Here is a 26,043-nt window from a genome sequence, read left to right on the forward strand (position 1 = left end):
TTTTTACAACAGGATAAGCTAAATATTTTTTAATTTTTTAACTTTAATCTTATTAGCAAAGTACCAATCAGAAGTTATTCTGCACTGTTGTTTTTCTGTAAATATATTGGGTATATATTAGGAGCATCATTTTGTGAACTGAAGGGAGTTATAACGTGATATTTTTATGTTATCTCTCAATCTAGCAGAAAACGAGGACCCTTTATTGATACAAGTGTAGCATTACGCTATTTTGTTCTTCAATATTGATTAATATGCATATTTCAGGTCATTTTGATGTTTTTGTTGCAGACATATCACAGAAACAAATTACAAAAATCCTGTGAAATTAGTGAAAAATTGCTTTTACCAAATGAGTTTGAGCTAGATTAGTAGTGAAGGTAGACATCAGTTATTGACCTTGGCAGCTAAATGTCTGTAATCTGTCTTCATTACTACTGTTTGCATAATGTCATTACACTCTTAGAAGATTTTTTTGGTTGAATTGCAGATATACATTGCCAATTTTAAATTTTTTTAATAAAATATAATTGTGAGACCAAGTGTAGCACTTCTGTAAAGAGATCCATTTGGTTTAACATTATGCGATATAATTGATCAGTTGCAACCTAAAAGTCCTACTGCTCCATTATTCAATTGAGTCAGGTTTATGCAGTTTACATTTTGCTCCTAAAATATACACATGTACACATTGATGTATGTAGCATTGCAGAACCAAGTGCAGGGATGAGAAGGGAGTTATAAAAGGAAGTGTGCGCATGCTGCTTTGCTTTATAAATTTTATTACTTTTGACACTTTGTCTGCATCCAATCTCTCAATATCTCTCTCTCTCTCTCTCAATATCTCTCTCTCTCTCTCTCTCTCTCTCTCTCTCTCTCTCTCTCTCTCTCTCTCTCTCTCTCTCTCTCTCTCTCTCTCTCTCTCTCTCTCTTTTTTTTCATTTTCAAAGACTTTATTCAGCACATTCACATGATACGTCACATCAAAACCACATTCAGAGGTTACAAGTCATCAAATAATCATTATAATACAATGTTGCCTTCATTATTTACAATGCTCTCAACCCCCCGCGGTGACCAGCGCCCACGGAAAGCCTCCAGAGTCCCCGTGGTCTCCGCGTGTTCCCTCTCTAGGGTCACACGCGCACGGACGTAGGCCCGGAAGAGGGGAAGGCAGCCGACTCTGGCAAGACCATCGACCGCCCGCTGCCTGGACCCGCGAATGGCCAACTTGGCCAGGCCCAAGAGCAAACCGACAGGGAAGTCCCACCCCCCCGAAAGACCCTCCCCACCCCCTGCCTTGTGTCCAAACACTAGAATCGTAGGACTAAAGTGTAACCAAAACTTGAGGAACAACCCCTTCAGATATTGGTACAGGGGCAGTAACCTCTCACATTCCATATAGACGTGGAACACGGTCTCTTCGTCACCGCAGAAAATACAGGCGGTCGGCGAGCCCGTGAACCGGCTCAACAGTTTATTACACACCACCGCTCTGTGCAGCACTCTCCACCCCAGGTCCCCGATGTAAAGGGGAACGACTCCCTTATAGAGAGCCCCCCACTGAGGACCGTCCCCGTCTTCAGGTGGTAACACAGACCGCCAAGATGTGTCAGGGCGGTGTACGAAGACAAGGAGGTGTAGAATGTGCAGGAGCATTCTGTACAGTGTGCGTCTCTTCGCATCACGAAACAGCACGCTGGGCATCTCGGAAAGGCGGCTCAAGTTGTGCGGAGCCGGCGCCCGGGAGAAATCCCGGAGCCTAGGCCCGATGAGCAAATCTGACGGAGCGGGGGTAAGCTCAGTCAGAACTACTCTAGGCACACGCCTCTCCTCGACACCCGCCATGACAGGGTGAGGACCGGCTGCCCCCGCAGCCACGACGTCCCCCTCCCTTTGTGGAGCAACACGTCGGCTGAAAACAACCAAATTCCTCACTCTAAGCACGTCCCGATAGAAACTAGGCAGACCCCGTAAGGCGGGTCGACTGATGCCCGCCACCGGCAGCCGCGAAACCCCCCGTAGGCAACAACCCCGACGAAAAAAATACGTGGCCAGAGCGTGCCACCTGGGGGGGTTCTCTGTGGCGGGGAGCCGCCACCTGGGTACGCACGCATACCAAGGACTGGCCGCCCTCCTCCAACGGGAGACTCAGGACTGCTGCGGTAACCCAATGCTTCCTATTTCCCCAGAAGAAGTGCACCAGCTTCTTCTGTAAAGTAGTTGCAAAGATGGAGGGCGGGACAAGAGTAGCCAGCCGGTACCACAACATGGAGGCCACCAGCTGGTTTATGACCAGCACCCTCCCCTGAAAGGAAAGGACTCCAAGCAGGCCTGACCAGCGTCCCAGCCGGGCGACGACTTTCATCTCCAGCTCCTGCCAGTTCGCCGGCCAAGCATCCTCAGTGGGACTCAGGTACACCCCCAGATAGAGGAGGTGCGTGGTGCTCCACGCATACAACGCCATCTCCTCCGGCAGGGCGTCTACCTGCCACTGACCCACTAATAGTCCAGAACATTTACTCCAATTAATCCTGGCGGATGATGCAGCCGAGAAAGTCCTCTGGCAGTCACGCATCCTCCGCAGGTCACCAGGGTCAGTGAACGTAAGGAGCACATCATCGGCATAAGCTGAAAGAACCACTTCCACCCCCGGACCTGGTAGAGCCAGGCCTGTCAGCCTCCTCCGATGAAGACACAGGAATGGCTCTACACAGACCGAGTACAACTGACCGGACATGGGGCACCCCTGACGAACCCCCCTCCCAAAATGAATGGGAGTCAACAACACCCCATTAACCTTCACAAGACACTCCGCTGCAGCGTACAAGAGCTGGACCCTGGCTACAAAATGCGGTCCAAATCCGAACGCTTGCAGCGTCCCGAGTAGGTAGTCGTGGTCTACCCTGTCAAAAGCCTTCTCCTGATCAAGAGACAGAAAGGCTACTGACTGACCAGTGCCCTGAGATAGATGAATCAGGTCCCTAACCAGGTGGATGTTATCCTGAATGGACCGACCAGGGACTGTATAGGACTGGTCAGGGTGAATCAGTTGAGACAGCACAGAGCCTAGGCGATTTGCCATCGCCCGTGCAAAGACTTTGTACTCTGTACAGAGGAGAGAGACCGGGCGCCAGTTCTTCAACAGGCGGAGTTCACCCTTCTTGGGCAGCAGGACAACGACTGCTCTGCGCCACGAGAGGGGCATCTCCCCGGTCGCCAGGCTCTCCCCCAGAACCTTCATGTAATCATCCCCCAGGACATCCCAGAAGGCTCTAACAAATTCCACCGTCAACCCATCCAGCCCAGGGGACTTGCCCCTCCTGAGCTGGTGCAGGGCACGTGTCAACTCCTCCAATGATAAGGAGTCATCCAGAAGATCGGACACTTCCCTATCTACAGTCGGTAGACCCTCCCACAGGACCCGCTGAGCCTCCCCGCTGCAACCATCTGCGGAGAACAGGGTCCCATAAAAGGACCGGACTAAAGCACTGATCCTCTCTGGATCTGTGACAGAGGAGCCATCATCCGCGAGTAGCTCTACGAGCTGTTTGCGGGCTCCCCGCCCCTTCTCCAGAGAGAAAAAGAAAGGTGACGCTCGGTCCAAATCGTGCAGCATTTGGACCCGCGACCTCACGTAAGCTCCTCGGGACCGCTCAAGCAGCAGGTTCCTCAAGGCTTCCTTCTTCCCCTGAAACTCTCCCCATTCACAGGAGTCCTCACCAATCCGACCCAGGCGAGACTCCGCCCCCGATAGCTCCCTCTCGAGCCTCTCAACCGCTGAGTCCCGCTTTCCGGTCGACCCCCACGTATATTCCTTACAAAAGAGACGGATGTGAGCTTTCCCCACATCCCACCACTGCCTAAGTGAAGAAAAGCTCCCCTGCCTCCCTCTCCACTTCACCCAACTCCGTCTGAATGACTCCCGGAAACACCGATCCTCCAGCAGCTTGTTATTGAAATGCCAGTAAGCAGACCCAGCCCGCGTGCGCCCCGGATTGAAGTCCACGCGCACCAGACAGTGGTCCGAGCATGGCACCAGCCGCATTGAGGCCGCTGAGACACGGGAGACAAACGCACCGGAGATATACATACGATCAATGCGGGAACCTCCCCCCTCAGACCTCCGCGAGAATGCGTTTGAGTCAGGGTGGAGGTTCCGCCATGCATCCACTAGCTCAAAGGAATCAAGCAAGCCTCTCAGTTTCTTTGCTACAGCAGGGGCACACTGAGTACCAGAACGATCTCGCACCTCAAGTGTGCAGTTGAAATCTCCCCCCAGAAAGACACACTCTCCTCTTTCAATAGTGCTCAGCAGAGCAGTCACCTCCTGAAGTAGGCAGGCCTGCATCGTGCCGCTGCTGGGGGCATTCACGTTAACAAAATGCAACGGCATGCCATCCAGACTCACAGCCAGATAGAGCAAACGACCTGGCACCACTTCCTGCACCTTCAGGATCTCTGGCTGAAAAGTCGGGGCCAACAGAAAAGCCACCCCGCTCGAGTTTGTGCTGGGATGGCTCATGTAAACCCCCCCTTCCCACTCCAGTCGCCAGGTGGGTTCGTCACTGACAACAGTGTGCGTCTCTTGCAGAAAACACACCGCATATTTCCCTTCCCTCAGGACTGATAAATGCTGAAATCTGCGAAAGCTCGCTCTACTACCATTTAAATTTAATGTAACTACTGTGAATGTGCAAACACGTTAGAGTTATTTCCTCACATTGCTCTTGGTCGCAGAAACTTCGCCCTTGAGGAAACTTGAGAATTCCCCAAGCTGAAGCCTCACAGACGCAGGAATATCACTTTCCTTGCTGCCAAGGATACTATCAAGATCCTTAGTAAATCCTGGCAGCTCTCCCCACCGCCTCCGCGCTGTTTCAACTTTAGTCCTGCTACATTTAGGTGTTCTGAGAAAGTCCTGAATCTCACGGATAAGGGCTGCGTTAGACACAGCCCTGGAGTCTGGGCGCTCCGCCAACCCACTCACACCTGGAGCAGCAGCCTCCTCTGCACATCGCTCAAGGCCAGTGTCAGAGTCCGTGGGACTACAGCTTGCCGAAAGCTCACTCACCCCACTGCACAGGCCGAGCCCATCACCCTCCCCCTCCTCCGGCATGACACCACCCCCAGGATCAATGCCGAGGGAGGGTCCCGATGCCTCTGACAGCAACAAGCTGTCCGGTAAAAGGCCAGGCTCCTGCACTCTCCCATCACACCCCACATTTGGGTCTGGGGAAGAAAAAACAGCAGGCACCCCCGGGGTCCCGGGTGTTCTTGGAGTCTCCCCTATTACCTCAACCGGTGAGGCATCACACTCCTCATCACCTCCACTGGTTCTAATACAGAGCACAGAGTGGAACGTTTGATCTCCCGCTCCTCCCCCCTCAGGCTGACTCTGCTCATCCCCCATCCCAGGGGGCACATTTCCAGGGGAGTCAAACCCATCAACCGGTGTGCCATCACCCTCAGAAGGCCCCTGAAACGAGGGGATCTCCTCCGACCCAGGGGACACACTCCCAGGGGCACCAACCCCGCTACCCGATGAGATGACTCCCTCGGAAGGCCCCTGAGACGAGGGGGCCGCCACCAACCCAGAGGACACGGTTTCAGGGGAGGCGGTCCCAGTAACTGATCTGGTAACACCTGCAGAAGGTCCCTGAACCAGAGGCTCATCCTCCGGCCCACAAGTCACCAGTCCGTGGTCACCACCCTCGTCAGGGGTGGAAGGTCTCGAAATATCCGTCCCCCTTAATTTGGGCCCACGCTCATGCTCTTCCTCGCTTCCTTGCGACAGCCTTCTTTTTGTCCCGGTGACCGGGGGAGGTACGGTGACCTCCATAGAGGAAGGGTCCTCCGCCTCCGCACCACCCGCTACCCCCTTTCTACTCCCATGTTTGCTCCCACCTGCCCCCTTCCGGTTCACCTCAGCTCCTTGCTGAGCCACACCAGGTGCGCCCTGGACTTCACTGGGCCCACTGGGCAGGAGCCCATCTGCTATTGATTGACTCCCTTGGAGGGACTTATTCTTCTTCTTATCCTTATCACTTTTCTTCCGCTTCTGCGTCTCCCAACCTCCCTCCCCCCCTTCACCCTTCCCCTGCGCCTCGCCATCTACCACCTCCACAGGTTCAGGGCATAGGGGGCGGGGGCCCTCACTGCTCCGGGTCACCAAGGCAGTACTTGCAGCCTCTGATGGGTTGGCAGTGCCGTCCCGGGTCACCGAGGCGGAGCTAGCAGCCCCAGCCGAGTCAGCAGTTCCACCCCGGGCCACCGAGGCATGGCGGGCCGCCCCGGATGGGCTAGCACTGCATTCCTGGGCCCCTGCGTTAGAATTTCTCGCAGCGGCCCGGCTCCTGGGACACACTCTACGGAGATGTCCAAACTCCTTGCACGCATGACACTGTGCCTCTCCCCAGCTCCAATACACGCGATTGGAGAGACCCTTATGCTCCACAGCGAAGCTCCCCTCGGCACCCAACCCCACTTCCACCTTCATAAACACGCGCCTCTTGAAGCTCAGCACCCCTTTCTCATACGGGTCATTCCCGGGGTGCATGAGCTTAGTAAGCTTAGACCGCACCTCCCCAATCTTCACCAAGTGTGGAAGGAGTTTTGCATCCCGGAGAAACGTGGGACAATTCCGTAGGAGAACCGATTTTACATTGGACACCCACGGTTCCACCTGTAGATGGACCCCCTCCACCGTGAGCCCCTTCTCCAACACTTGGGCCACATCCTCCCGGGACTTCAGTATCAACTGAACCTTCCCTCCTGCACTCTCGGAAGAGGCAATGACATCCCTCTTGAACAGATCATGCAAGCCCTTTGCAATTGCAGCCCTGCTCCACATGAACCCGGTTTGAACCGAGATCCCATAAATATCCCAGTCCAAGTCAACATGAGGCTCATCCATGAGTGGCCTCGAAGCCGCCGTCGAAGCCGCCACTGCGTAGCTCTGAACCTTAGGCCGAGCCCCCGCCTTCATGACAGTGGCACACCCCAGCTCCTGGGACAGCAGCACCTCAGTCACAGTCTGAATAAGCAGCAGAAGCAGTTTCCTCCAGCCGAAGATAGGAAAGTCCCCAAGCTCACCTCCACAGTCCAGAGCAGCTTTTGGAAGGCTCTTCAAAGCCCTGACAGAAGCAAAAGATACCCTCTTCACGTTAAGCCCAGGCAACAGCACTGTGCAAAACGGTATTGGGGCAGAGAGTCGGTGCTATAATTATCAAAGACACCGAAATCATTCCTACCCACGATCTCCAGGCACTCTTGGCAATCCGCCAGCCACGGCTGCTCCCACCGCGGTGCAGAGGAACTCAGGAATTCCACACGAAATGGAGAAATCCTTAAACAAAGGAAAGTTTCCACAGTCCGACGTTCGGTCAAACTATGAAATCTCACTGCAACTGTTCCTCCTCCTTCGACAAGAACCTTGAAAGGTTGCTTCAAAACTTCTCAGTCGCCGGAGCAGAGAGAAACACGACCTCTCTCTCTCTCTCTCTCTCTCTCTCTCTCTCTCTCTCTCTCTCTCTCTCTCTCTCTCTCTCTCTCTCTCTTGCTCACTCTCTCTCGAGATCTTAACCAATACTCTACACGACAAAATGAAACAAGAAGCAGGTAGATGGACTACTTTTTTAACATTGGCTCAGAAGAGAAAAATGTCATTGGAAGGAAGTTCCTGCTACACAAATCCCACCTATTGCCTAAAACTTTCATGCTACACAAATTTGCCAAAATATAATCTGAATAAGGTTTTCAGAGAATGGGGAGTGGTAGAGAATTACTAGTGGTAAAGAATGTCAAAAGCTATCAAAATTGTATGTGAATGCGCATGTTCTTTCCCTATTTAACTTCCTTATCTCCCCTCGTCTCCTAATCTGCTGTATTTTCATAAATTCAATATGTGTGTTGTATAATCAATATACGTTTATGTCGATCAAACTTATTCTGACATGCGTTTTTTAGCATCAACTTTTGGCTAAGTCTAACATTAATTTAACAGATGTTGAGGTCTTGGTCGTTGGAATATATACACTAGGATGAATACAAAAATCACCAAATGCTCTGACTAGTGACGCCAATTGTGTAGCTCAAATTTTAACAAAAGTAACATTGAGTTGTACCATGACTCTTAATCACTGCCAAAATAAAGAAAATAAATCCCTTTCCTCCAATAATATGCAAATAATATTCTGTACCAATTGATTTTTGAGTGACTTGTGCAGAAGAAATGCCAACAGTACCCTTTGAAACTGCTGGCTTGTTTATATATATGTGCCACAAGTTCATGTTCGATGCTGATAGGCAAAGTGGACCGCACAATAATCATGGATTTCTTGTGAAGTCTAATGATACGATTCACACTTAGGCACTTTCCCAGCACCTATAAGGGTAGAAACCTCACTGAAACAATAAATAAAGTAAATTGACTACCAAGGGACAATGTTATTAGGAAATGTACACTTGAATTAATTGACCTCATTTATGTCATTAAGCTGGAAAGAGTGCAGAGAAGATTTATGAGGATGTTGCAAGGACTTAATGCCCTGAGGGAGAGGTTGGGTAGGCCGGTACTTTATTCCATGGAGTGCATATAAAACTGAGGGGAGTAAATAGGGTTAATGCACTGAGATTGTGGAGGGGGGGGGGGGGGGGGTGGCTATAAGCCAAAGATGAGTCTAGTACAGATAGACATCTTGGTCGGCAGGTTGTGCCAGTGGGTCTGTTTCTGTGCAGTATGATGTTTTGATCATACTTTCCTGGTGAGGATTATTCTGTCCTCTCCCCTCTTTTGCAGAAACATGTTTTTCTTCAGCAACATTGCAGTCCTTGTGAGTCTTCAGTGACTGGTCACAGCACGCTCCAATTTATGTTCCTGCTGCTGTTCCTGGTTTCATTGGACATCCATGTCGGAGAACATGAGGGAAACAAAAAAGAATTAGGAGGAGATCCTTCAGCAGCATGAGCCCTTGCAGCCTCCCCATGACTCTTGAGATCCTGGCCACAACTCTACTTTATTGCCATTCTCCTGCTGTTTAAAAATTTGTCTACCTTAGTCTTGGATATATTCAATGACATTCTCCATACCTCTCAGGAGTAGAGATTCTTCAAGATTCATGGTCTACTAAAAGAAAAAGAAATCCACATCCAAAAATCCAAAATCCAAATCCAAAATCCAAAAGTCTTAAATGGGGAACCCCTTGTATAAAAGCAGAAAATGCCCCAAATACTCATCAAGTCAGGCAGCATCTGTGGAAAGAGAAACCAGAGTTAACATTTCAGGTCAAAGATGCTTTATCAGAACTGGGAAAATATAGTTTTTAGTTTCAACTTAAAATTAGCTTGTATTCTCTCTTTCCCTAGTTGTGATGAAGGACTTGGTTCTGAAACTCGTTCTCTTTCCAAAGATGTTGTCTGACCTGCTAAGTGTTTTGAGCATTTTTAATTTAGTTTTCTGGGTAACCCTGATTCTGAAACAATGCCCTCTGGTTTACTATTCGCTGGATGTATTCAAGATAGAGTTAGATATAGCTCTTGGGGCTAACGGAATCAAGGGATATGGGGAGAAAGCAGAACGGGGTACTGATTCTGAACGATCAGCCATGATCATATTGAATGGTGGTGCTGGCTTGAAGGGTCAAATGGCCTACTCCTGCACCTATTTTCTATGTTTCTACTAATCTTAGCTTCTAAGCCCCCATGGAATCTTGTTTCAATAGGTTATCACTTGTTCTTCTACCTGCCAACAAATATCGGTCCAACCTTTCTTCATCCATCAACTCCTCCATCCCATGAATCAATGTAACGAATGTTGTCTGAACTGTCTCTACTGCCAGTATATCCTTTATACTGATAAATGTGAGGTTATCCACTGGCGGCAAAAACAAGGAGGCAGATTATTATCTCAATGGTGTCAGATTAGGTAAAAGGGAAGTGCAACGAGTCCTGGGTGTCCTCCTACACCAGTCACTGAAAGTAAACATGCAGGTACAGCAATCAGTGAAGAAAGCTAATGGCATGTTGGCCTTCATAACGGAAGGATTTGAGTATAGGAGTAAAGAGGTCCTTCTGTAGTTGTACAGGGCCCTGGGGAGACCACATCTGAAGTATTGTGTGCAGTTTTGGTCTCCTAATTTGAGGAGGACATCCTTGCTATTGAGGCAGTGCAGCATAGGTTCACATGGTTAATCCCCAGGATGGCAGGACTGTCATATGAGGAAAGATTGGAAAGACTGGGCTTATATTCGCTGGAATTTAGAAGGATGAGAGGGGATCTTATAGAAACGTATAAAATTATAAAAGGGCTGGACAAGCTAGATGCAGGAAGTATGTTCCCAATGTTGGGGGAGTCCAGAACCAGGAACGACAGTCTAAGAATAAAGGGGAGGCCATTTAAAACTGAGGTGAGAAAAAACTTTTTCACCCAAGAGTTGTGAATTTGTGGAATTCTCTGCCACAGAAGGCAGTGGAGGCCAATTCACTGGATGAATTAAAAAGAGTTAGATAGAGCTCCAGGGGCTAGCGGAATCAAGGGATAAGAGGAGGGCAGGCACGGGTTACTGTTTGTGGATGATCAGCCATGATCACAATGAATGGTGGTGCTGGCTCGAAGGGCCAAATGGCCTCCTCCTGCACATATTTTCTATGTTTCTATGTTTTTTTTAACTATGGAGACCAAAACTGTCTATTGAACTTCAGGTAAAACCTCAACAGAGTATTGTAAAGTTGCATTAGAACTTTCATTTTGTATTTCTGTTCTTTGCTATAAAGTTGCCGGCCCTGATTGTTCTGGCCTTTTCCTACCTTCAGGCCCTTACTTCAGTCTGAAGAATGGTTCTGACCCGAAACATCACCTATTCCTTTTCTCCCGGGATGCTGCCTGACCCGCTGAGTTGCTCCAGCATTTTGTGCCTATATTCTGTCAGCCTTCCTAATTATTTGTTATACCTGTATGCTACTCTTTTGTGTCCATATACAAGGACTCCCAAATCCCTTTATACCGCAGCATTATGCAGTGTCTTTCCATTTAAACAATTTTCTGTTAATCTATTCTACCAGAGGAGATAACTGCATTTCTGTATATTATTATTCCTTGCAGCATGTTTTTGCCCATTAACTAAATATATCTATGTTTTTACAGACCTTTTATGTCATACTCAAAATTTCCTTCCCTGTATATCTTTGTATCATCAGAAAATTTGTGACAAAAATAGGATTGTTGCCTTCATCGAAGTCAATAGTCAAAGAATGGATTGTGAGCCTCCTGCACTAATGTTTGTTGCAGTCCAAAAGGCATAGCTAACTAACTTTAAAAAACACATTTACTTTGATTTGCTTTTCAGTTATGGAGTCGACAGTTGTGCTTCAGTTATCAGCATTCAGTTGGATGCATACAATGTTAGTTTTGTCCTATAACTAGCATGATTCATTTGAACACATCTTATTTAAGACTGTGTGCAACCTATGCAATCCCTTAGATTAAGTTGAATTTAATAATGATACCATCTCATGCCAACTGAATAAATTATTCAACTGTTTTAAATTCAGATTAAAGACTTGTTGGCCTTGTTAATTTTAGCAGTATGTAAGCGAGTTAAACATTATCCCTTTGAATCGTCAAATCGCAGACCAATTGAGGCAATTTCTCTCCAAAGGATCCTGAAGAATTATAGAAATGAAAGTTATTCATATATTTAGATGGACTGTGCCAGATAATTGCTTCATCGGAGTTTGTTGGATGGTCTTTGTGTCATATGCTACCACACCAGTAGATGGCAATTTTCACACCATGTACCATCTTACCAGATTGTAGTTTATGGTTTATTCCTTATCAGTGAAGGACATTTTTCATTGTTAGAAACATCGTACTTTTCTTGACAAATAAACTTGAAAAATGGTTGTTTCCAAACTGGGTACAATATTATGCACATATCCTTTACTGCTTGCTGAATTACTTTAAAAGAGAAACTGTCTTTGTGGACATGGTGTACGGAATCCTAATTACCTAATCTAAACCATGTGTTCTTTATCATGCAGAATACACTCTTGTAATAAACATATTAATTCTGACTTCTGAATTTTAAGGTAGTTTTCTTATTTTATTGTTTCACACAGAGGGTGGTGGTATGTGGGACGAACAGCCGAAGAAGGTAGTCGAGCCAGATACTATCACAACATTTAAAAGGCAGGCTTGGAGAGATATGGGCCAAATGCGGGCAGATGGGACTAATGTAGGTGGGGCATCTTAGTCAGCATGGACATGTTTCCATGCTGTACGACTCTATGACTAGCCTTCATAAAACTACAAGATCATTAATTAGAATGAACCAGACCAATCCCAAGGGGAAGGCACTTAGAAGTTCTCAATTTGAATCTTTTGAATAATAACTATTGTTTTACACAGTCTCGTCCATCTGGCAATTATTGCATATGGACTCTGAGCAGTTTCTACGCATGGGTACTTAATTGGGGATTGTCATTATGTATGGCCATAATCACACTGATCTATATGCAAAAAATGTATTTTACTGTACCTTTGGGGTTACGCATGACAATAAAAGAACCATCTCCCTAATCCTATGCATGAGCCTAGCTAGTCTAGTCATTAGGCTAGTCTAGTCATTGGCGTGGGCTAGTCATTAAACTCTGGCATATCCCAGCTTCCACCAAAATATGTTCAGCAGCAAAAAAAAGGTATTAATCACAAGTTTTTCATTCTGTAACTTCATCTAATAATTGTAATATCTTGCGTTGGATGCTCTAAATGATCACGTAATTAGTCCTGAGATAGTCAGCTATCCACAATTGTACATTTTCCAGCAGCGGTCATTCGGCATAAATGACAAAAAATAACATTGTTCATGAGCAATTAAAGTTCTTCAGCATTCCAGAAAATCATTGTACCTCCATTTTACATAATAAAACTTCCCAGATGATTTTGAGAAAATTTTGACTCTAGTCCTTGTATGGGGAAATTGGGTAAATAACACAGTTTAGCAAGAGAATTCCAGAGCCTACAAAGCTGCAATCATGCCAACTATGCGTGATTAACATCAGTGATTTACAAGAAGGCAGAATTGAAAATGCATCAGAAGGCTGAAGGGCTGGAGAAGTTTAGAGAAACAGAGAAAAGGCCATGAATTTTACAATTGAGGTACGGACAGATGATAAGAAACATCGGCGATAAAACGATGCAGATTACTCGTGTTTTGGATGACTCGTGCTTCCTATTTCCAGTACATTTCTGATTTCCATCATCTGCATTGTTTTCACCTCATTGTCATCACATACTGTTGAACAGTAGAGGAGAGGCGATGGAAGAGAATGATTTGGTATTCCTGTGCCAAAGACTGCAGAGGGATCAAAAATCATGAGAGAGGACACTTTATTGCAGTCACATCATTTGTGCTATGATGAGGGATATTCAATCTGTGGTACTTTGGATAACTGCATCTGTGTTATAGGATGCAGGACAACAGAAACCTTGTTGCTCATGGTAAATCATTATATTGGCGATCTTCTGTCATTTAAAATTTAATCTGCTGATGGATGTAAGAATGTACATCTTCTGTGGTGGTGGTAGGAACAAGTGCTTTGGGCTTGATCAGCACTGTGCTTGGCATAGTTGGTCTTCAATTATTTCATCAGTTTTGTTGGTGCATACGTATCATCTGTTGAGACTTTCAATTGAAATGCATTGAAATCCAAGTGAAATACTATTTCTCATTTTTACTCTTTTTTTAAGTTCATAGGCTCATGAATTATAAACTTATAATAAAGTTATTAACTTGTAAATAAATATAATAAAGTTCATATGTTCATAAATTATGAGCTTATGTTTTATTATGACACGGGATGTCATTTAGCTGATGCCAACTCTGAGCTTCCCATTCGTCCCATCACCCCACTTATTTCCTTTTTACTATCCAGCCACACATGTCCACAAATGCCCACCTGATTCTCCTGCCATCTATCTACATTAGTGGGAGTTTAGAATAGTCAAGGGAGAATGTGTAAACTCCACAAAGGCACCGTGCAAAGATTGAACCAGAGCCACAGGAGCTAGTCATAGGCACTAGTGTGCCTATTTGCCAATCCATCACCTACAATAGGCTTACGGGTAACGTTCAAAAACCGTTATATGATCCATTGTACTATGTTATTCAGTACAACGTTTACAGCTGTCACTTTTCTGCCACTTAAGAGTAATTAAGCCTGTAATTAATATGCATATATAATATCTCATTTGCTTTTATTTGTTTACTGTTAAGAAATTTGTTTTGCATTTAATACCATTAATCACAGACTAGTGAAAATCCGAAAACTACAGATGTTGTTAGCAACTTGAAATAAAACCCATAAATGCTGGAAACACTCAGCGGGTCAGGCAGTGTATGTGGAAAGAGAAGCAGTTAATGTTTCAGATAGTGGATCTATCAGTCAGAATTGAGGAAGAGAGAAAAGTTAGTTTTCTACTGCAGAGGAGATGGAAAAGGAATGAATGGGGAAATCTTTGATAGGACAAGGCCAGGATTGCCCAGGGGATGGGTTTGCTGTAATTGGGGGTGGTCAGAGCGAGAAAAAGTGCAAAAAGCTATACTGGTTGAACTAATGAACAAAAATTGGGAGATTACACTTGCGGATATGTATTAAAGACCGTCCAACAATAATGGGGAAATTGAAAGCAGATTTCTGCTAAGTTTAAAAATGCTTCAATAACAGTGGTATATTTTAATTTTCTAAATATTTATTGGAAACAATCCACATATGCAGCACAAACAAGCCATTTAGTTAGGCATTCATTATCATGGCATGATGACATTTGTTATTTCAATTCATACTGAAGTGATCAAAATGATATGGGCTTGGCTAAAATTTGATGTGCAGTGTTTGAAATAACGTGCATAATAAAGAGCATGAAAATGGACCTGCTGGTCTCTTGTCTTGTCTCTGAGCTCCTATAGACCTCTGTCTTTCACAGCTTAAACCTCCTGCAGTGAGCACACTATGCGATCAATAACTCAATAACATTTTTCATGCAGTAATTATCTGTGTGATATTACTTGAGCACAGCATTTCTTTATTACCTCAGAGATAAAAGTTTTTTATGTCAACTGCAGATCCATTTGTTTAAAAGAATAAAAATAAAGCATGGTTTGTATCTGAACTATTATGAATGTGAATTGGGGAAAAAAACCATTCAATTACGAATTAATTCATGATGAAAAATTTATTGAGCTTGTTCAACGTTTTTAATTGTGTTTCCATATTATGAAGAGACTGTGGAAATCAAATTATTGACAACATTTTTGAAAGTGGAGAGAAGACGAGATTTTATAAGCCGACAATGTCTTGATGAAGCTATACAGTATTGCAAAGTTCAGCTCAAAACATTAAGTCAAATAACTCTCTCTTGGTTGGTTCCAGCCTCACTCTTTTCTTATTTCCTTTTCAGATAGAGGTTTTGCAAGAATCACGGATGATGATTCCAGACTGTCAACGCCGATTGGCAACGGCCCACAGTGACCTCTCACAACTCTTGGTGAGAAGGCTTTATTCTCAGTTTGGCAAGTTCGGTATAGAGCTGCCTTCTCTTTTTCCAGTATATCTGTTCAGTAATGGATTAGATATGCTACATATTTTATTCACCAAATCATAGACTATATCATATATGAAAATGGTGAAAAGTCAAGCAAAATGTATAGATTGAAAAGATTGAACTAGAGTTTCTAGAATGGTGTTTTGTTTGCTATACTTTGAAGCATTTTGCTACATTTTACTTCCGTTTGAATCTATGAACTTGATGCACCATAATGCTGATTTTATTAACGCCTTTCTGCTGAATATGAAGTAGTAGTTTCATTGTTTCTGAAACAAATAAATGTTAATTTTTTTAACTTTATTTGTCTAAGTAAAAAATGTATGATGTTCAGACGCTGCTTAATTTATGGTTGTGCGGCTTCATTTGTATTATCTAGTTATCAGTTAACATTTAATGAATTTGCCACAGATGTTCAAAAATAAAGTTGCAATAAGATGCATTTCATTATTGAAATTGTTTAGGGAACATGCATGTTTAACAAAAAATAACCAGTAGATTCTTCTTGGCATGTGTGAGACGATGCAATTTATATTAATTTTGGAAATTTGCTGTTAAAGTACTTTATAAAATAAGTAGATATTTAGATATTTTGTGAAGTATAATTTTAATGGAGGTGTAAATGTTATGGGAGTTTAGTCTATTAAAGTATGCTTGGTTGGATAAAAGCTCTGAATTTATAATAAATACCGGATTAGGGAAAATGGATGATGCCAGCTGTCTCTAAATATTCTAGTTCCCTAGAATAATTAGGTTATCACATACATATTTTAAAGAAATTGGACTACAATCATTTCAGCGCATTTATTCATTTGCATTTTTATGTAAAATTAGCCGGAGAGTGTCTTTTAGCTATATTGATATCTTTAAAGTCACTTTTGCTTGTTATGAGTAGCGGAATTGGCAATTTTTGGAAATGAACAGTCACTTATTAATTTGTAATGCATTTTGCTAAACACTTTGGGTAGGAGGGAAAGAAAGAGTTCCTTTTCAAGTCCAGTTTGTGCATAATAGTGTTCTTCAAATTTGATGAAAATCAAATTGCTAAAATGGATAAATCTAGTTTTAATGGCATGTTTTGATTTTCATCTTTTGCACTAAGAATATAAAAAGCATCTTTATTTGGCATTATATTCAAAGATTGTGCACAAACCACATTCTGTTTTAGTATTTAATTGTGCTGAACTGAATGCCTGTGACAATCTCTAGTCTACCCAAAGGAACTGCCAAGAGTAGAAGAGGAACATACAAGAGTTAAGAGTGTTTAATTGTCATATGCACCAACAATGGAGCAATGAAATTCTTACTTGCAACAGCATAACTGGCCTGAAAACAGAATACACATAGATGATATATAGCATACAAAAATGCAATAAATTAATAACCACAAAACCCCAAAGTCCTTAGTGCAATCCAAGACAGTCTGTTGAAGTTCATAGTTGGAGTTTGGAATTGTTTAGTGTTCAAGAGCCTGATGTTGTTGGGAAGAAGTTGGCCTTGAACCTGGTGGTCACAGTTTGCATTGGTCAGGAAAAAGATGAAATTACAGCTGTAGCACTGCCTTACAATGATGTGAACCATGGGTTATGTGTCATTGACTCAGGGAACTTAAAATTACCCAGAGCTTTTATGTACTCCCATTGTTCAAAGCATAACTCCATGTTTGGATTCCAATAGAGGATTGTGAGCATGACACCCATTTTGACTCTTGTTAAAATTTAATTTACTGAATTGATAAGTTATCAGTGGCCACAATTGTTCACTACCAAGGCTATGTGCAATCTTGGTCTCCTAATTTGAGGAAGGACATTCTTGCTATTGAAGAAGTGCAGCATAGGTTCACCAGGTTTATTTCCGGGATGGCGAAACTGACATATGATGAAAGAATGGGTCGACTGGGCTTGTATTCACTGGAGTTTAGAAGGATGAGAGGGGATCTTATAGAAACATGTAAAATTCTTAAAGGATCGAACAGGCTAAATGCAGGAGAAATGTTCCGGATGTTGGGGGAGTCCAGAACCAGGGGTCCCAGTTTAAGAATATGGGATAGGCCATTTAGGACTGAGATGTGTAAAAACTTTTTCTCCCAGGGAGTTGTAAATCTGTGGAACTCTCTGCCACAGAAGGCAGTGGTGGCCAATTCACTGGACGTTTTCAAGAGAGATTTAGATCTGGCTCTTAGGGCTAACGGAATCAAGGGATATGGGGAAAAAGCAGGAACAGTACTGATTTTGGATGATTAGCCATGATCATATTGAATGGCAGTGCTAGCTCGAAGTGCCGAATGGTCTACTCCTGCACCTACTTTCTGTGTTTCTATAAGATCACCCCTCATCCTCCTGCGCTCCAAGGAATAGAGTCCCAACATGCTCAACTTCTTCCCATACCTCAGCCCCTTGAGTCCTGGCAAATCCTCGTAAATCTTCTCTGCACCCGTACCAGCTTAACGTGTAAGAAACATTTAGACAGGTACATGGATAAGATGGTTTGGAGGGATATGGGCCAAATGCAAGCAGGTGGGACTAGGGTAGATGGGACATGTTGATCAATATGGGCAAGTTGAGTCTGTTTCCACGCTGTATGTCTCTATGACTCTATCACATGGTATATAGTCTTCTGTTGTCGTATGTCTGCATTCTGTTCGCTGGTGTATTATAGATTTCATACAAAATATTTACACAAGTACATTTGTGATAATTAAAACAATCTATATTTTATATCTTTTTTGTTTAGGAATGCGAGAAAGATTTAGAAGAAACTGAGGAATACAAGGAAGCCCAGGCCACAATAGGATCAATTAAATTAGAAGCATAGAACCGATTATCAATGATGAGCTCTTTCGTTATAAATATTGAGCACCATTCCATTTCCCCATTTATTTCTGTTTTAGGCATTATGATCCTGCTATTATCAAGCTTGGGCTGTTTGTATAAATCCTGTGATCCAAGTCCTCTTACATTGGACAGCAGACTAATTTTGTGCCACATCATGGTGAACTAATGAAACATTAAATAAATGTACTTGATGACAATGAGTTGTCCTATTTTTATGTGTGCGTCTGATGTTTGCTAAGACATTTCTTCCATTCAGTTTATAGAATGAAATTAATATAAATTGTAGTCTGGCAACTTGCTGGTTGTATTTCAGTAACTACTACATCACTCTTTCTGCTGGCTGGTTAGCACGCAACAAAAGCTTTTCACTGCACCTCGGTACACGTGACAAATAAACTAAACTGAAAAACATACTGGCACTGTTTATTTATAAAACAATTTATCCAAAAACCTCTTTGCTCAAGTGATTTAACAATTGTTGTACGACAAACGGCACTTAGCATTGAGATGAAAGCGTTCTGTAGCCCAATGGGCTGATCTAAATCTGGAGATAGTAACTTTATCGAGCGGGTCTCGTATAGCTTGGCTTTGTATCACTGGTTGTGGCACATCTCGCATCTGATACAAAACCTAACTTTGAAAAGTGCCTGGTGAACTATATGGAGTCTCCATGAATCTTTTCACCAGTTCCCTCTTAAAGGGATTAAAAAAATAAGCCTCTTGAAAGTGGCCAAAAAGTTGTTGCAAGAAGAACTGAGCATAATTTGGACCTGTTGGTTTTGTGCTGCGTTATACCTTTATTGATGATTGAGATAAGATAAAGGGCAGCACGTGTAGCACTATAGTTGGATTTGTGGTAATAAAAGCAATGGTGTCAGTGAGCTTTGAGAGTTCTGTTTTATTAATGTTCAGTTAAAAAAAAAACTGTTCAGTCATTCCATGATTCACTGGTAAACTCTCAGTGGGATTAGGTACTCTGAATTTTGTGATCCCAACATAATTTTCTAAATATGGTATAGGAAGGAGGAACACCACCCAGTGAAATTGTATTCACCCAACCTACTGAGATATTTTGCTTTACATCATAAGGGATAGGAGTAGAATTAAGCCATTTGGCCCAACAAATCTACTCTGCCATTCAATCATTGCTGATCTATCTCTCCTTCCTAACCCCATTCTCCTGCCTTCTCCCCATAACCTCTGACATCTGTACTAATCAAGAATCTATCTATCTCTCTGCTGTAAAAATATCCACTGACTTGGCCTCCACAGCCTTCTGTGGCAAAGAATTCCACAGATTCCCCATCTCCTTCCTAAAAGAACGTCCTTTAATTCTGAGCTATGACCTCGAGTCCTAGACTCTCCCTCTAGTGGAAACATCCTCTCCACATCCACTCTATCCAAGCCTTTCACTATTCTGTATGTTTCATTGAGGTCCCCCCTCATTCTTCTAAACTCCAGCGAGTACAGGCCCAGTGCCGACAAATGCTCATCATAGTTTAACCTGCTCATTCCTGGGATCATTCTTATAAACCTCCTCTGGACCCTCTCCAGAGTCAGCACATCCTTCCTCAGACAGGGTGACCAAAATGGCTCACAATATTCCAAATGTGGCCTTACTAGTACCTTAGAGCCTCAAAATCACATCCCATCATACTTATTTTTTTAACATTTTATATAATTGACCAGACAAATCTATAGATAACATGTGGGAAACAATTTAAATAAACCTCCACATATTGTAGTAGAATTGACTTCAACAATTTTCTCAAATAAAAGTATATCATAGCAAAGTATGCACCTTGCAGCAGCTACTTTACACATTAAATCATATCTCTCTGAAAAGCTCAGCTAATTTTCAGATTATTTCTGTTTTTAGTATCTGCATCGGTCAACTCGTGCTCTAAATTTATTCACTCTGATTATTTTCAAGAGTTTGATTCTACATAGTTAAAGCAGGACCTTTACTCATTGATTATTGCCAACCTGTGTCACAAAGCATAGCTAAAGGCATTGGTCGCATCCTCCGAGCTTCATGTCTCAGAATTATAAAATGGCCACTAATATCTGGTTCAATTCAGTGATATCTGTAACTCTGGAGAGTATTTTTTTAATAAACATTTTTGTTTTGTTAACAAGTTGTTTTGGAATATTTATTGTTTTCTTTAGGATAGCCTTCTTGCTATTGAGGACGTGCAGCGTAGGTTTACTAGGTTAATTCCCGGAATGGCGGGACTGTCATATGTTGAAAGACTGGAGCGACTAGGTTTGTATACACTGGAATTTAGAAGGATGAGAGGGGTTCTTATCGAAACGTATAAGATTATTAAGGGGTTGGACATGTTAGAGGCAGGAAACATGTTCCCAATGTTGGGGAAGTCCAGAACCAGGGGCCACAGTTTAAGAATAAGGGGTAGGCCATTTAGAACAGAGATGAGGAAAAACTTTTTTAGTCAGAGAGTTGTGAATCTGTGGAATTCTCTGCCTCAGAGGGCAGTGGAGGCCAATTCTCTGAATACATTCAAGAGAGAGCTAGATAGAGCTCTTATGGATAGCGGAGTCACGGGGTATGGGGAGAAAGCAGGAACGGGGTACTGATTGAGAATGATCAGCCATGATCACATTGAATGGCGGTGCTGGCTCGAAGGGCCGAATGGCCTACTCCTGCACCTATTGTCTATTGTTGGTTGCTAGGTTTAAAAAAAAGAACTTGTACAAGAAATTAACACTTTCTGTGTAAGCAAAGTGTTTTGTGAGGAGAGCAGCGGTAGAGTTGCTGCTTTACAGCGAATGCAGCGCCGGAGACTCAGCTCGATCCTGACTACGGGTGCTGCACTGTAAGGAGTTTGTACGTTCTCCCCGTGACCTGCGTGGGTTTTCTCCGAGATCTTCGGTTTCCTCCCACACTCCAAAGACGTACAGGTATGTAGGTTAATTGGCTGGGTATGTGTAAAAATTGTCCCTAGTGGGTGTAGGATAGTGTTAATGTACGGGGATCGTTGGGCGGCACCGACTTGGTGGGCCGAAAAGGCCTGTTTCCGGCTGTATATATATGATATGATATGATATGATAACTGAAGAACCTTATTCCCACATGAGTAAATATTCTGTGCAACTGGGACATAAAGTACAAATCTAATTACAATTATTTTAGAGTTGGGTGTTTTGTGAGGATGGCATAACTAAATAGGCCTTGATTCTTGATTAGTAGGTCAGGGGTTATGGGCAGGAAAATGGGGTTAGGAGGGAGAGATGGATCAACCATGATTGAATGCCACATGGCCCAATTCTGCTCCTATCACATATGACCTTATTGACTTCTTCCAACATAAGTAAATATTTTGTGTAACTAGGACACAGAATACAAATCTAATTACAATTACTTTAGACATATCTGTTCTGAATATAAATAATTAAAATGTTTGGAACGTGCTTAGTAAATGTCGAGGGAACTGGGAGTAATTATCCTACGTGGAAGAAGGGCGTTAAAATTTCGGTCTGGGGGAGATGACTTCGGCTTCATGCTGATGATAGAGCGAGCCCCTTGGGACTGAGCGGGAAAACCAAAGCGATCTACCCTGGATGGTAGACACAAAATGCTGGAGTAACTCAGCGGGTCAGGCAGCATCTCTGGAGAGAAGGTATGGGTGACGTTTCGGGTCGAGACCCTTCTTCAGACAGATCTACCCTGGATCTGTGCTCAGTATTTACCGGGGTTGTGCACCTTGCAAGTGGAGTCTCTTTTTAATAAAAATATCTAGAGAGTACAGATTATTCCTCAGTTTGTTCCACCACCAACAACTCTAACTGGTGGAAGAGACAAAATGTGCAGTACAGCAACGGAACAGAAATTCTGAAAATGAAATTATTCCCGACTGGTGTATGCGTAGTGTAACTGTACCCTATAACACAGGAGACAACGTGGACGGCTTAAAGTTGAGGAGCTTGCAGAACTCTGGATATCTGACCAAGTTTATTTTGGAAAGTTAAAATTACTAAAATTGAAAATTTTGTTTTAACAAATTTTTGGTGTCGATCCAGCTGTTTTCTCTGCCGATTTCTGCTTCTGCCTCGAGTTTTCAACATTATGTCTTACAAGGATTCGTGTTTGCGTGTTGTCTAATTAAGGACCCAAGGAATATTTTCGATGGTAACATTGGTATTTAGTATTGTAATGACATGAAGTGACAAGGAATGTTCAGAACTATCTCTGAATACGCATCAGCTCCATAACTTGTAAATAGACGGGAAGTCAGACGACCAAACAAACACTCCATATATGTACAAACAAAACACTTCAGAATATCTTTTCAAGTTTGAATGTGATTCGTATGGGAAACTATATACATTTGACTGTTTACTTTAATGTTAGAACGCGTTAACATCCATGCGCTAACTTTTTGCGCGCACGTTATTCTGATCATAATTTTTCCATGTTAATCCCACACAAGCGCTGGGCGAAAGGCGGTTTTGCAACGCGGCGACTTTCAGAATGCCCTCACTGTGTAGTCGGGCATTTAACGGACAGTCCTCAAATTATATTGAAGAACATTGTTGCTGCCCACATTCAATGAGAAATTCCATTTAAAAATAAGTCGTAAAAATTAAGCAATGGAAAGAAGTGACCCAATGACAGACGGACCATCGGTGTACAGAGCAACAAAGGCATTATTTCTAAACTCTTGCCCACCCTGACTCGCAGAACGTTCCTTTCACCCATCACTCCAATGCTCCCGAGTGAATTGTCACCGGGTCCTCGAACGCATCGATTGTGAAATGTCCATCCATATGTTCAACCTCCCCCCCACATTGCCTCATCCTGCCATCCTTTATCTATGTCTGCTTTGTTCTAGCCTTCAGTTTCATCCCCTCTACTTTCAGTCTAAAGAAGGGTCCCGACCCAAAACGTATCCCATCCTTTTTTTCCAGAGATACTGCCCGACCCACTGAGTAACTCCAGCACTTTATGTCTATCTTGGGTCTCTGAGAATTTTCCACCTTTCAATAGATGCACAGAGTCTCTTACCCAGAGTAGGTGAATTGAGGACCAGAAGACATTAATTAATTAATTAATTAATTAATGTTTATTGGCCAAGTATGCATATACAAGGAATGTGCCTTGGTGCCCCGCTCACAAATGACAACACAAACATACAGCTAACAATTAAGAATAAAACATAACCACATCAAAACAATAAGGATACAACATTACGGTCTAAACATGTGGGTGAAAATAAACCAGAGCAAAAAAGAGACTACAGACTTTGGTTATTGAGTAGAACTATCACTCGTGGGGAAAAAAACGGTTTTTATGTCTGGCTGTGGCTGCTTTGACAGTCCGGAGCCGCCTTCCAGAGGGAAGTGCTTTGAAGAGTTTGTGGCCAGGGTGAGAGGGGTCAGAGATGATCTTGCCCGCTCGCTTCCTGGCCCTTGCAGTGTACAGTTCGTCAATGGGGGGAAGGTTGCAGCCAACAACCTTCTCAACTGTGCGAACGATCCGTTGCAGCCTCCGGATGTCGTGCTTGGTGGCTGAGCCAAACCAGACCATGATGGAGAAGGTGAGGACGGACTCAATGATAGCAGTATAGAATTGGACCATCATTGCCTGTGGCAGATTGTGTTTCCTCAGTTGCCGTGGGACGTGCATCCTCTGTTGGACCTTTTTGACTGTGGAGTCAATGGCGGCCCCCCATTTAAGGTCCCTGGAGATGATGGTTCCAAGGAACTTAAATGACTCCACAGATGTGACTATGGTGTTGTTGATGGTGAGTGGGGGGAGGGGAGGGGGATCTCTTTGAAAGTCTACAATTAGTTCCACTATCTTGAGAGCATTGAGCTCCAGCTCAAGGCATAGGTTTAGGGTGAAGGGGAAAAGGTTTAATAGGAATCTGAGGGGTGACTTTTTCACGCAAAGCGTGGTGGGTGTATGGAACAAGCTGCCAGAGAAGGTAGTTGAGGCTGGGACTGCCCCAACGTTTAAGAAACAGACTGGTACATGGACAGGACAGGTTTGGAGGGATATGGACCAAACGTGGGCAGGTGGGACTAGTGTAGCTGGGACATGTTGGCCGGTGTGGACAAGTTGGGCCGAAGGACCTATTTCCACACTGGATCACTCTATTACTCTAATATCTTAATTTGTCTTTCCCTGGAGCCTGCTTTTTGACCATATGTCCTGGTGGGTCACATAGAAACATAGAAAATAGGTGCAGGAGGAGGCCATTTGGGCCTTCGAGCCAGCACTGCCATTCATTGTGATCATGGCTGATCATCCACAATCAGTAACCTGTACCTGTCTACTCCCCATATCCCTTGATTCCGCTAGCCCTTAGAGTTCTATCTAACTCTCTTTTAAATTCATCCGGTGAATTGGGCTCTACTGCCTTCTGTGGCGGAGAATTCCCCAGATTTCACAACTCTCTGGGTGAAAAAGTTTTTTCTCATCTCAGTTTTAAATGGCCTCCCCCATTATTCTTAGACTGTGGCTCTTGGTTCTAGACTCCCCCAACATTGGGAATATTTTTCCTGCATCTTGCTTGTCCAGTCCTTTTATAATTTTATAAGTTTCTCTAAGATCTTGTCTATCCCCTCTCATTCTTCTAAATTCTGGTGAATACAAGCCTAGTCTTTCCAATCTTTCCTCATATTACACTCCCACTATCCCAGGGATTAACCTCGTGAACCTACGCCGCATTGCCTCAATAGCAAGAATATCCTCAAATTATGAGACCAAAACTGCACACAATACTCCAGGTGCGGTCTCACCAGGGCCCTGTACAACTGCAGAAGGATCTCTTTACTCCTATACTCAAATTCTCTCATTATGAAGGCCAACATGCCATTAGCTTTCTTCATTGCCTGCTTCACCTGCATGTTCACTTTCAGTGACTGGTGTACAAGGACACCCAGGTCTCGTTGCACTTCCCCTTTTCCTAATCTGACACCATTGAGATAATTATCTGCCTCCTTGTTCTTGCCACCAAAGTGGATAACCTCACATTTATCTATAATATACTGCATCTGCCATACATCTGCCCACTCACTCAAACTGTCCAAGTCACCTTGTAACCTCCTAGCATCCACTTCACAGTTCACACTGCCACCCAGCTTTGTGTCATCTGCAAATTTGCTAGTGTTACTTTTAATTCCAACATCCAAATCTTTAATATATATTGTAAACAGTTGCAGCCCCAGCACCGAGCCTTGCAGCACTCCACTCCCAACTGCCTGCCATTCTGACAGGGACCCATTTATTCCTACTCTTTGTTTCCTGTCTGCCAACCAATTCTCTATCCATGTCAATACCCTACCCCCAATACCATGTGCTTTTATTTTGCCCACTAATCTCCTGTGTGGGACCTTATCAAAGGCTTTCTGAAAGTCCAGATACACTACATCCACTGGCTCTCCTTCATCCATTTTACTTGTCATATCCTCAAACAATTCCAGAAGATTAGTCAAGCAGGATTTCCACCTCATAAATCCATGCTGACTCGGACCAATCCTTTTACTGCTATCCAAATGCGCCGTTATTACTTCTTATTGACTCCAGCATCTTCCCCACCATCGGTGTCAGGCTAACTGGTCTATAATTTCCTGTTTTCTCTC

At 43.7% G+C, this 26,043-nt stretch overlaps 1 protein-coding gene across 1 annotated transcript in view; it reads left to right on the forward strand.

Annotated features, from left to right (window-relative positions):
• Window positions 1-18,632, forward strand: part of tbca (tubulin cofactor a) — a 51,864-nt gene extending 33,232 nt beyond the window's left edge. The window contains exons 3-4 of the mRNA XM_078397103.1: window positions 15,458-15,544; window positions 18,335-18,632. Coding sequence (XP_078253229.1) covers window positions 15,458-15,544; window positions 18,335-18,415 — 168 coding nt within the window. The 3' untranslated portion in view covers window positions 18,416-18,632. The remainder of the gene's footprint in view (window positions 1-15,457; window positions 15,545-18,334) is intronic.
• Window positions 18,633-26,043: the final 7,411 nt, after the last annotated feature.

This window comes from Rhinoraja longicauda, chromosome 3 (assembly GCF_053455715.1).
Source record: "Rhinoraja longicauda isolate Sanriku21f chromosome 3, sRhiLon1.1, whole genome shotgun sequence".
NCBI lineage: Eukaryota > Metazoa > Chordata > Chondrichthyes > Rajiformes > Arhynchobatidae > Rhinoraja > Rhinoraja longicauda.